At 37.3% G+C, this 13,607-nt stretch overlaps 1 protein-coding gene across 1 annotated transcript in view; it reads right to left on the bottom strand.

Annotated features, from left to right (window-relative positions):
- CCDC7 (coiled-coil domain containing 7) overlaps window positions 1-13,607 on the bottom strand; it is a 208,687-nt gene that overhangs the window by 157,325 nt on the left and 37,755 nt on the right. The window contains exons 4-5 of the mRNA XM_053923457.1: window positions 11,106-11,126; window positions 10,731-10,763 (exon numbers count right to left, since the gene is read on the bottom strand). Of these exons, the coding sequence (XP_053779432.1) occupies window positions 10,731-10,763; window positions 11,106-11,126 (54 nt within the window). The remainder of the gene's footprint in view (window positions 1-10,730; window positions 10,764-11,105; window positions 11,127-13,607) is intronic.

The following is a 13,607-nucleotide window of genomic DNA, read 5'->3' as shown; positions in this document are numbered from 1 at the left end:
ATTCTAAGAATACTCGTATTGTGATAAATTATGGAAAAATGCTAATTTGCTCTCAAAGGCAAATATCTTCTAATACTAACCCCCAGAAATTAATATATAAAGGTCTACAGAGCTGGCATTCCTCAGTCTGCATGGAAGACCCATTTGAGTGTCTCAAGCTTTTTGGAATAGACCAAGCTACAAAGTAATGAGAAGTAGGGAGAATTAGCAAAATCTACTATATAAGATGACAGACCATAATTGGTATTCTAGGCAACAACCCTACTTAAAGGTCAGCAAGAATGAGTGCCCCCCGGTAACTTCAGAGGAATGGCAATGTGAGCGACCCCCCTTGGTGTCTCCCCTTGAAGTTTCAAATATTTGAATAGCTCTAACTCAACAAAGAATTCCCCGCTCAATGGACAAACGTGATTGAGAGTTCTGCGTATTGTAACATCTAAAGTAGGCAAGTGGAGCAAAAGGGAGATGCGAAAGGGGGAGTGGAGCTGGCAGGAGCCAAGGATGCAGCCCCGTAGCCAGGAGCTCAAGGCTGGACTCTTAATCAGAGAGGGAAGGAATCTGATGGTGGCTGACACCCCCTTCAGCCAGGAGGAACAAAGAGACTCAGTGGGCACTCCTGCAGGAGCTGCAGCTGAGCTGAGGGACCTGGAAAAGGACTCAGCGCAGGAGTGGGGCCGGGGTTTTGGGGCGGCGGGCATCTCAGATGGAGAAACAAAGCCACGAGCCTGACCACCTCCACTTAGCTTACCCTTAGCCTCCCAGAATGTGCCTCCCTTTTCCCCTGGTGTTCGGTTACAAAGACCATAATCTGTGAGCCCCAGAACTAGCACGACAGAATTGCATTTCTCCCTGAGCGAAGGGCACACTCCGTGACTACTCCTGAAAATGGGGGCATAAGGAGCATCCCACGGAGGACCAAGGTCGCCATTACCAGTAGGGCAGAAAAACAGGCCGGCGCATTCCCCCAGGCTCTCCCAACCTCAATGCATCATGGGTACACCGAGGGCAGCCAGAGACAGGAGGGCTACCTTGGGATTTCACAGAGCTAAAACGAACAAACAAATAAACAAACAAACAAACAACTTACGATCTAGTGCCCCCCCTACTGGAAAATATAATAAAGACCTCTTCATATTAATCTGCTAGAGAAATTCCCTTCACAAGTTGATGACGCCTAGACAAAGAAGAAATGCATCAAATACCATAAATAACCAAGGTAGCAAGGCAGCTCAGAAAGAATATGAAAAATCTCCAAACAAACAAGCTTACAGACACAGAAATATGTGACATAAATGGAGGAGAATTCAAGATTGGAGTTCTGAAAGTTTTCAACGAAATGCAAGAAAATACAAACAGGCAATTTCATGAGCTCAGAAAACAACGAATTAAATAAGTGCTTCACCAAAGAGACTGAAACTTCAAAAAACAAACAAGCAAAAATATTGGAGATGAACAGTTCAATAAAAGAGATCAACAATGAACTAGTGAGCATAGGATACAGGGCATAACAAATGGGTAAAGGAATCAGTGATATCAAAGATAGAAATCTAGAAATGACACAGAGAGAAGAGAGAGATCTGAGCATAAAAAAAAAGAGCTCTACAAGAACTATCTGATTTTATCAGTAAAAGCTTTATAAGAATAATAGGCATACTGGAAAAAGAAGACAGGGAGAAGGGAACCGAGAGCCTATTCAAAGAGTAGATGAGAACTCCCCAAACCTGTGGAAAGAACTAGATCCTCGAATCCAAGAAGCAAACAGAACACCTAGTGACCACAGTACAAAGAAGCCTTCTCCAAAACACACTGTATTAAAACTATCAAAAATTAATGACAAAGATAGGATTCTCAAGACAGCCAGGGAAAAGAAAAAAAGTAACCTACAAAGGAAAGCCCATGAGATCATCATCAAACTTCTCAGCAGAAACTCTACAAGCCAGAAGAGAGTGGAACCAAATATTCAAACAACTGAAAGAGAGAACTTAACAGCCAAGAGTAATATATCCAGCGAAGTTATCCTTTAAATATGAAGGAGAAATAAAGGCATTTTCCAGACATACAGAAGCTGAGGGAATTCATTAACAAATGACCTCCACTACAGAAAATACTCAAAAGAGTTATTCTACCCAAAATAAAGAACAAAAGGTAACAAATCTATGAGCAAGATGACCAAGAAACTTAGAGCACAAAAAAAAAGGGATAATTTGTGACAATAAAATCATAAAAGGAGAAGGAAGAAATATCTGAATTAACCAAAAAATGATGATGCATCATTTGATGATGCATAAGATGCATCAAGAAAACTACTGTATACATGAAACTTAATTTTTCATAAACCCAATGGTAACCACAGACAAAAGAACAAAACAAAACGGAGACACGTAGTGTACAAAAAGAAAAAATAGAGGATGGAAGTTAGGAATACCATCAAACAAATACATCACACAAAAACACAAAGAAAAAGAAACAATAGAGGCAGAGAGCTACTAGAAAAGAAAAGATAAAATGGCTATAGGAAATCCTCACACATCATAAATGTAAATGGACTGAATTCACCAATAAAGAGGTGAATTCACAGAGTGACAGACTGAATGAAAAAACAAAACCCAGCCCTTACTGGTATGACTCAGTTGGTTGGGCATCATCCTGCAAATTGAAAGGTCGTTGGTTCGTTCGATTTCCTGTCAGAACACGTGCCTGGGTTGCGGGTTCGGTGCTTGGTCTGGGCACCTATGAGAGGCAACCGACTGATGTGTCTCTCACACATCTATGCTCTCTCTCTCTCTCTCTCACTCCCTCCCTTCCCCTCTCTCTAAAAATAAATAATTAAAATCTTTAAAAAAACCCAAGCATGTGGTATCTTCTGGAAACATGTGTAAGGTGCAAAGACAAAGCTAAATTTAAAGTGAAAGTACGGACAATCATTCTCCAAGAAAATATCCACAGAAAAGCAAGTGTAGCTATACTTATACTGACAAAATAGACTTAAAGACAACTAAAGTAACAAGAATCAAAGATAAATATTTTATAAAAATATTGGGGACACTACATCAAGATGATATAACTCTTCTTAATATATATGTACCCAACAAGGAAGCATAAAATATATAAACCTACTACTAAATAAATCTGTAGAGAGAAACTGACAGAAGCACATCCATAGTAAAAAACCACTCTCGTCTATTGACCTCTCTAGACACATTGTCCAAACAGGAAAAAAAAAATTATATTGGCCTTAAATGACACCTTAGACCAAATAGACAAAATATACATTTAGAAAACCTTTCATCAAAGAACATCACATTATACATTCTTCCACACTGCACGAGGAACTTTCTCAAGAACAGACCATATGTCGGTTTATAAATCTAGCATCAACACATTCATGAAAATGAGAAATAACTACAAAAAGGAAGTAAAAATCCCACAGATGTGTGTGCATTCAATAACATACTACTAAAAAGTGACTGTGTAAATAAATATAAGAGGTGAAATCAAAAAATATATAGGGACAAAGAAAATGACCATACAACATATCAAATCTTCTGGGATGCAACAGAAGTAGTAGTAAGAGGGAAGTTTATATCATTGCGGGACTACCTCAGAAACAACAGAAATCCCATGTAAACAACTTAATATTGGATCTTAAAGAACTGGACAAAGAAGAACAAAAGGAACTTAAAGTCAGCAGAAAAATGGAAATAATAAAAACTAGTGCATAATTAAACAAAATAGAGAACAAAAAGACTATACAAAAGTTAATACAACAAATACCTGGTTCTTTCAAAATATAAACATGATTGACAAACATTTAACAAGACTCATCAAGATAAAAAAGAGGACCCTAAAATGTAAAATCAGAAATGAAAGAAGAAAACTAACAACAGACATCAAAGAAATAAAAAAGATTGTAAGAATATACTATGAACAACTATAAGCCAAGAAATGGGACAAGTTGGACAAAATGGATAAATTCCTAGAAATATACCATCTTCTATAACTGAATGAGGAAGAATAAGAAAACTTGAAAAGACTGAAATTGAAGCACTAATCAAAAATTTTCCAAAACACAAATAACCTGGACTGGATGTCTTCAGAGGTGAATTTTACCAAACATAAAAAGAAGAACTACCATCTATCATTCTCAAACTATTCCAAAAATTTCAAGAGGAAGTAAGTCTTCAAAGCTCACTTTACTAGGCCAACATAATCCTAATTGAAAAAGTGGATAAATATGCTACAAAAAATAAAGAAAATTATAGGCCAGTAATACCCCGATGAACATAGATACTAAAATCCTCAACAAAATGTTAGCAAACAAAATACAGAAATACATTAAAAAGGTCATACACTAAAATCAAGTGGGATTTATCCTATGATGAAAGGTTGGTATAATATACACAAATCAATAAATGTGAAACATCACATAAACAAAATAAAGGATAAAAACACCATGTCATATTAATAGATGCTGGAAAAGCATTGGATAAGATCGAGCACCCATTTATGATAACTCTCAGTAAAGTAGAGGTATCATATCTCAACATAATAAAGGCCATAAATGAAAAACCTATAGGAAACATTATACTCAATAAGTAAAACTAAAAGCATTTCCCTTAAGATTAAGAACAAGACACAGATGTCTGCTTTCACTATTCTTATTTAACATAGAACTGGAAGTGCTATGCAAAGCAATCAGACAAGAAGAAATTAAAGGCAACCAATTTGTTTTTTTTTTCAATTTTTATTGTTATTCAATTACAGTTGTCTGCATTTTCTCCCCATCCCTCCAGCCCACCCCAGCCAAACCCACCTCCCTCCCCCACCACCACCCTCCCCCTTGCTTTTGTCCATGTGTCCTTTAGAGTAGTTCCTGTAAAACCCTCTCCCCACTGTCCCCTCCCCACTCCCCTCTGGCTATTGTTAGAGTCTCCTTAACTTCAACGTCTCTGGTTCTATTTTGTTTGCTTTTTTCTTCTGCTGATTGTGTTCCAGTTAAAGGTGAGATCATATGGTATTTGTACCTCACCGCCTGGCTTATTTCACTTAGCATAATGCTCTCCAGTTCCATCCAAGCTGTTGCAAAGGGTATAAGCTCCTTCTTTCTCTCTGCTGCATAGAATTCCATTGTGTAAATGTACCATGTTTTTTTGATCCACTCATTTACTGATGGGCACTTAGGTTGCTTCCAGTACTTGGCTATTGTAAATTGTGCTGCTATGAACATTGGGGTGCATAGGTTCTTTTGGATTGGTGTTTCAGGGTTCTTAGGGTATAATCCCAGCAGCAGAATTGCTGGGTCAAAAGGCAGTTCCATTTTTAGTTTTCTGAGGAAATTCCATACTGTTTTACACAGTGGCCTCACCAGTCTGCATTCCCACCAACAGTGCACTAGGGTTCCCCTTTCTCCGCTTCCTCTCCAACATTTGTTTGTTGATCTGTTTATGTTGGCTACTCTGACTGGTGTGAGATGGTACCTCATTGTGGTTTTAATTTGCATCTCTCTGATGGCTAGTGATGCTGAGCATCTTTTCATATGTCTCTGGGCCCTCTGTATGTCTTCCTTGGAGAATTGTCTGTTCAAGTCCTTTGCCCATTTTTTAATTGGGTTGTTTATCTTCCTGGAGTAGAGTCGTGTTAGTTCTTTATATATTTTGGTATGAAAAGATGCTCAACATCACTAATAATCAGAAAAATGCAAATTAAAACCGCAATGAGATACCACTTCACACCTGTCAGAATGGCTAACATTAATAAGTCCACAAATAACAAGCACTAGAGAGGATGTGGAGGAAAGGGAAACCTCGAGCACTGTTGGTGGGAATGCAGATTGTTGGCAACCACTGTGGAAAGCAGTATGGAATTTCCTCAAAACATTATAAATGGAACTGCCTTGTAACCCAGCAATCTCATCTCTGTGAATACATCCAAGAATCCCAAAACACCATTTCCAAGCATATACACACTCTTATGTGCATAGCAGCATCATTTACAGTAGCCAAAATCAGTAAACAGCCCAAGTTCCCCTCAGTAGATGAGTGGATAAAAATGCTGTAGTACATTTACACAATGGAATACTATGTAGCTGTAAAAAAGAAGGAAAACTTACCATTTGAGACACCATGGATGGATGTTGAGATTATTATGCTAAGTGAGATAAGTCATTCAGAGAAAGACAAATACAATTTGGTATCACTTATACATGGAATCTAATGGACTTAAATAAACTGATGAACAAAATAGAAACACAGGGATAGATACATGGGACAGTATGACAGATTTCAGAGGAGCAGGGTTTGGGGTGACTGGATGAAAAATGGTGAAGGGATCAGTCAAAGAACATATATGCATAATGCATAGATACACATACACCTGTGTGGTGATAGCCAGAGGGATGGGGTGGCAGTGGCTGTGTGGAGGTGGACAAAGGGGGATAAAATAGGGACATCTGTAATAGTGTAAAAAATAACAATAAGTTTTAAAAGAGAGAATGTTTGATCAATTTTCTTCAGAACTCAAGATGAGATCCAAACAGAGGTAAAAGAATGAGTTTTAGTTAGGAAGGAAAGCAATGAACTCTGATTAACAAGAGGAAAGGAAGATAGAATGAGTATGGATGTAAATATGGTTGGTTGGTTTTTGGGTTGTTTTGGGTTTTTTTGAGGCAGGAACTGGAGGAGTTTTAAATGGTGCCTTGTAATTCAAGTATTTCAAGTGACTGAGTGAAAGTGAAAATTAAAATAGGGCAAAATGGATGAATTTGAGATGATGGGTGAAAAGGGTTGAAATTAATTTCAGATGCAGTAGAACTGCCCACCTATACTTGGAGTAATTGTGTATGTCACTTTCTTCGGCCATGCTTCACAGCTAAGCCCAAAGAGTAAATAAAAATTGCATTAATCCAGGGTTGTGTTTTGTTAGACAAGTACAACAACAAAAAGTTAAGAGTCAAAGGAGATTCAGAAGCTATGAAATTCACTGTTACCAAGTATATACACTCCAAGCGGAAAAGATAGATGAGTAAAAAGACTGCAAGAAGGTAGAGGAATAAATGAACTAATGGTCTTAATATCAAGTTGTGGCCATAGCACTATTTAAAATAATAATTTAAAGGATAGAAATTTCTAGTTCAAGAATTATTTTCCTAACCGCATCCAGCAATACATTAAAAAGATCATACACCATGATCAAGTGGGATTCATCCCAGGGATGCAAGGATGGTACAATATTCGCAAATCAATAAACATAATACACCACATAAACAAAAGCAAAGACAAAAAAACCACATGATCATATCAATAGATGCAGAAAAAGCATTTGATAAGGTACAGCATTCATTTATGATAACAACTCTCAACAAAGTGGGAATAGAGGGAGCATTCCTCAACATAATAAAGGCCATATATGAGAGACCTACAGCCAACATCATACTCAATGGACAAAAAGTTAAGAGCTTTCCCACTAAGATCAGGAACAAGACAAGGATGCCTTCTCTCACCACTCCTTTTCAACATAGTTTTGGAAGTCCTAACCACAGCAATCAGACAAGAAAAAGAAATAAAAGGCAACCAAATTGGAAAGGAGGAAATGAAACTGTCATTGTTTGCAGATGACATGATAGTGTACATGGAAAATCCTATAGACTCCACCAAAAAACTATTCGACCTAATAAATGAATTTGGCAAAACACCTGGATACAAAGTCAATACTCAGAAATCAAAGGCATTCTTGTATACCAATGTTGGGAACTGTCCTGCCTGGTTTCAGAGGCTGTAATCCCCTATCGTTAAAGCTGAGTCAGAGTTGGGACCATAAGTCACAAAGGAGACAAAGCTTATCTCCCTGAGAGGTGTGCCACCTCTGCCCACTTCACTCTGCTTGGCCCTGAGCTTGACCAGTTAGCCAATGACGGGTAAGAATCCTCAAGGGAGGATCAACCTAAGACAGGCTCTGGTCACCAGGGATAAGCTCGCAGGGAAGGACTTGGGGGGCTGTGGAAACAGGGGGTGATGGACCCTCGCCCCTCGGCTTTGAAATAGCCTGAGTCCTCATTCTGTCTGCAAGAAGTCTCCTAATCTCTTGGCTGCCTTACTTCCCTTGCCTGACTTAAGCCTGAAGCAATAACAGAGGGCAGTGCAGTCCTGTGCTGGGAGGGGCGGATTCCCTGGGGAATCAGGCCTAAGAAAAATGCATACATTCCTGTGAAACCTACTTAATTTGTACCCTCAGTTTAAAAGATAAGGCTCCAGACCTGAGATGAGTCTGGCGCTTAAAGTTTTATGGCCCTCTAACTAATTGGCTGTAACTCAGAATAAGCCCTCAAAGTTCTCTGTAAATCATGTATTGTTTAACCCTTACTGCCTGGCAATGATTGATGAGCTTTATCTGTATTCCTATGCGAATGAACCTAATAAAAGCCCATGGAGAGAAAGGCTCTGGGCCCTTCTCCTTTGAGAGATCAGCCACCTCTCCTCCCCAAGCAGATCATGTCTTGGTAGACTTATTCTTCATCTGTGGCGGACAGGGGTGCTGGATTAAAGCCCCCGGAGATAACAACAATGAAACATCAGAAACAGAAATTAGGAAAAAAAATCCCATTTGATATAGCAACAAGAAAAATAAAATACCTAGGAATAAACCTAACCAAGGAAGGAAAAGACCTGTACTCAGAAAACTACACAACACTGAAGAAACAAATTGAGGAAGACACAAACAATGGAAGTATGTACCATGTTCATGGATTGGAAGAATTAACATCATCAAAGTGGCCATACTACCCAAAGCGATTTATAGATTCGATGCAATCCCTATTAAAGTACCTATGACTTCTTTCACAGATATAGAACAAATACTTCAGAAATTTATATGGAACCATAAACGACCCCGAGTAGCTGCAGCAATTTTGAGAAAGAAGAACAAAGCAGGAGGGATCACAATACCTGACGTTAAACTGTATTACAGGGCCACTGTAGTCAAAACAGCCTGGTACTGGCATAAAAACAGGCACATAGACTAATGGAACAGAACAGAGAGCCCAGAAATAAGCCCAAGTCTTTATGGTCAATTAATATTTGACAAAGGAGGCAGGAGCATAAAATGAAGCAAAAATAGCCTCTTCAACAGATGGTGTTGGGAGATCTAGGCAGCTATGTGCAAAAAATGAAACTCAATCACCAACTTATACCATATAGAAAAATAAATCCAAGGTGGGTAAAAGACTTAAATATAAGTCGTAACACCATAAAAGTCCTAGAGGAAAACACTGGCAGGAAAATCTCAGACATTCCATGCAGCAACATCTTCACAGATGTGTCCCCCACAGCAAGGGACATAAAGGAAAAAGTAAACAAATGGGACCTCATCAAAATAAAAAGTTTCTGCATGGCTAAAGAAAACAGCATTAAAATGAAGAGAACTAACAGTATACGAAAACATATTTGCCAATGATAACTCAGACAAAGGTCTGATGTCTAATATATATAAAGAACTCACATGAGTCCACTCTAAGAAGACAAACAACCCAATTAAAAAATGGGCAAAGGACTTGAACAGACACTTTCCCAAGGAAGACATACAGAGGGCCCAGAGACATATGAAAAGATGCTTAGCATCACTAGCCATTAGAGAGATGCAAATTAAAACCACAATGAGGAATCATCTCACACTGGTCAGAATGGCCAACATAAACAAATCCACAAACAAATGTTGGAGAGGATGCGGAGAAAAGGGAACCCTAGTGCACTGTTGGTGGGAATGCAGACTGGTGCAGCCACTGTGGAAAACACTATGGAATTTCCTCAGAATACTGAAAATGGAACTGCCCTTTGACCCAGAAATTCCGATGTTGGGATTATACTGTAAGAGCCCTGAAACACCAATCCATAAGAATCTATACACCCCAATGTTCATAGCAGCACAATTTACAATAGCCAAGTACTGGAATCAACCTAAGTGCCCATCAGCAAATGATTGGATCCAAAAACTGTGGTACATTTACACAATGGAATTCTATGCAGCAGAGAGAAAGAAGGAGCTTATACCCTTTGCAACAGCATGGATGGAACTGCAAAGCATTATGCTAAGTGAAATAAGCCAGGCGGTGAGGGACAAATACCATATAATCTCACCTTTATCTGGAACATAATCAGCAGAAGAAAAAAGCAAACAAAATATAACCCGAGACATTGAAGTTAAGAACAATCTAACAATAACCAGAGGGGAGGGGGGGAGGGACAATGGGGAGAAGGGTTTTCAGGAACTACTATAAAGGACACATGGACAAAACCAAGGATGAGGGTAGAAGCAGGGGAGGGCGGTGGTTTGGCTGGGGTGGGGTAGAGGGGTGGGGAGAAAATGCAGACAACTATAACTGAACAACAATAAAATTAAATTAAATTAAAATTAAATAAAATATAGGATAATTTTTAAGTTGATAATTCACTTGTTCTTTTCTCTTGTCACTTGTTCTTTTATGCAAATTAGGAGAGAATAATAAAGTTTCTATTGTTCAATTTTACATGAAACAATGTGCCAAAATCAGAGTATACCAGATATACACAGGAATGTACTATATAAACAACTGAGACACTTGTGTTCTATCTATTCATTCCTTCTCTATCTAAATCAGAATTATAACCAATGGTTATTTAAAAAATTTTAACATGCTTCAAATTGGTTTGCAAATGAGAAGAAATATTATTTTAATTAACAATTAAAAATGTTATATTTACCTCTTCCAACTGATTAACCTGTCGCTGAAACCACTATTTTGGAGAAAAGAAAAAGGAACAGAAAAGTAAGTTATTGACAAGTTCAATTTCTGAAGTAAAGTAAAAGAGTACACATGTGTGTTCATGTGTGGGGGGGTGTATGACAGAGAGAGAGAGAATTTTCATACATCAAATACTACTTCTGAATCAAATATCATCTATCATAGGGTTCAGGATGGGGATGATATAACATACAACTGTAACATAAAATTTTTAAATATATTTAGTAGCAATTTTGGGACTTCTTTTTACTTCCTCAAAACTTAGAAACATCTTATTTACATTTTCTTCTGTATTAAATTTCAGTACATTTAAACTGCAATATTTTGAACATACCTTAAAAAGAGATTCCAAAATCTGTAAAATAAAGATTTAATTAAACATTTTAAAATAAAATTTTTTATAATGTCTATGATTAAAATATTTAATTCAGGTCTCTTATAATTTACAACCACAAAAATGTAAAATTGATTAAAATAAAATTATAATTTAAAAATTTACAGGTAAGTTTTAGTACATCTTGCATAAACAACTTAGTTCTAGAAGAACAAATTTTCCATCTCTATAGGTCTATATCAACAGAGACCCCAAAATAATTTACATATATAATTTCATAGATTTTCTTAATATAAGTAAGAAATAAAATTTAAATTCCTCTTATAAGCATTACTTTTTCATATAGCAGAAAGTACAATAATGAAAAGCATTATCTTACCAAACATTACTTCTTCAATACAACTTTGCTCTGGTAAAGGGTCTAATAATCAAAAAATAAAATATTATACTGCTATTTGATATTTTTAACAGAAAATGCAAAGATCTGATACAGGAGCCTGTGAGAGAAACTAAATATACAAAAACCAATCACATAGTTCAAAATTCAATATTTACTACTTAGAAAATTTAATGTTAAAATGATTACACTTGGCACGAGAAAGTCCTATCACATCTAGATAAAAGTTTTGAAATAAATTATTAAATAAAAATATTACTACATGCATTCAGAAAGAAAAAAATTACTTAACATAAAAATCAGGCTAGTCTAAACTTTTCCTTCTGTAACACTAACTCTAGACCAATGGTTCAAAAAGTGTAATAATCCCATGACATAAACAACCAGATTTGTTAATAATGCAGATTCTCAGGTCTCACTTCAGCCCACTACATCAAAAACTTTGAGAGTAGGGTCATCAATATATGTATTAACTAGCCCTCCACTTGATTCCTTTGCATGTTAACATTTGAGAATCATGCATATCAATATGGGCATAAACTACATATTAAAAGAAAATAATTTTCAAATTGATTCATAAAGCAATGAATGTTGTGAGATATATATATATACACACATACATACATACACAAAAGACACACTTTAAATGCAGTGATTCAAAATAAAATGATAAATACATATTTACCATACCCTTCATGATAGCATGTATAGGCAAGCATGGATAAACAAGTGAGCAAATTAGAACCAGAGACATGGAAATAAAGAACAAACTGACAGTAACCAGAGGGGAGCGGGAAGGGGGACAATGGGAGAAAGACAGGGAAGGGTCATTAAGGAACATGTATAAAGGACTCATGGACAAAGACAACAGGGATTGGGAGAGGATTGAATGTGGGAGGTGGGGGTGGGTAGGACAGGAGGAAGTAATGGGGGAAAAACAGGGACAACAGTAACTGAATAACAATTTTAAAAATACAGGAAAAAAAAGGAAGTAGAAGTTGCAACTGCAAAACCAAAATAAATATTAAACCAAACAGCATTCCACAATGAAGACATAACATTTAGGAATACCTATATAACAAGTAACATAATAATCACCTATTTAAAACAGTTTAAGACAGGTCAACTGGACTAAAAATAGATTAGATCAGAAAAAATATATACATCCCTATGTCCACAGCACCATTATTTAAAATAGCCAAGACCTGGAAACAGCCCAAGTGCCAACTGGTAGATGGGTGGATAAAAAAGAAACTCTTATCCTCTGTGACAGCATGGGTGAGCTTGGAGATTATTATGCTAAGCAAAATAAACCAGTAAGAGAAAAAGACAAATATCACATGATCTCACTCATATGTGGAATCTAATGAACAAAATACACTGATGAACAAAATAAAACCAGAGGCATGGATACAGGGAACAGACTGACAAGTTTCAGGGGAAAGAAGGGGATTAGAAGAGATCAGCCCTGTATGCATAGCCCATGAACACAGAGAACACTATGATAAAGGCTGGGGTAGAGGACTGAGTGGAGATGGGTAAAGGAGGGGAGGAATGGGGCTACATCTGTAATAGCACCAACAATAAAAAAATATCAGTCAACTTAAATTGTAAGTAGAACCTTTGGTTATATATGAAATATATCCTGACTAGCCAAAACTACACTCAAACAACAAAAAAACACCTTTTGGGGGGGGGGGTACAAAAGATGGCAGCAAGGTAGGTGGGACCTGAACCCACTTCCTAGTGCACCCAACTGTGATACCTAGCCCATCTTCTTTTTTTTGTTTTGTTTTTAAAAATGTTCCTCTTTTATTGTTGTTCAAGTACAGTTGTCTCCATTTTCCCCCCACCACTTCACCCCACCCCACCCTCCATGCTACCCCCATTTGGCTTTGTCCATGTGTCCTTTATACATGTTCCTTGAGGACCCTTCCCCTTTTCCTCTGTTATTGTCTCCCCTATCCCCTCTGGTTGCTGTCAATTTGTTCTTTATTTCAATGTCTCCGGTTATATTTTCCTTGCTTTGTTTGTATTGTTGATTAGGTTCCACTTATAGGTGAGATCATTCCACTTACAAATATTTCTCTTTCACCAGCACGTGT

This window comes from Desmodus rotundus, chromosome 4 (genome assembly GCF_022682495.2).
Source record: "Desmodus rotundus isolate HL8 chromosome 4, HLdesRot8A.1, whole genome shotgun sequence".
Classification (NCBI taxonomy): Eukaryota; Metazoa; Chordata; class Mammalia; order Chiroptera; family Phyllostomidae; genus Desmodus; species Desmodus rotundus.
This window is presented reverse-complemented; position numbering and strand designations above follow the sequence as displayed.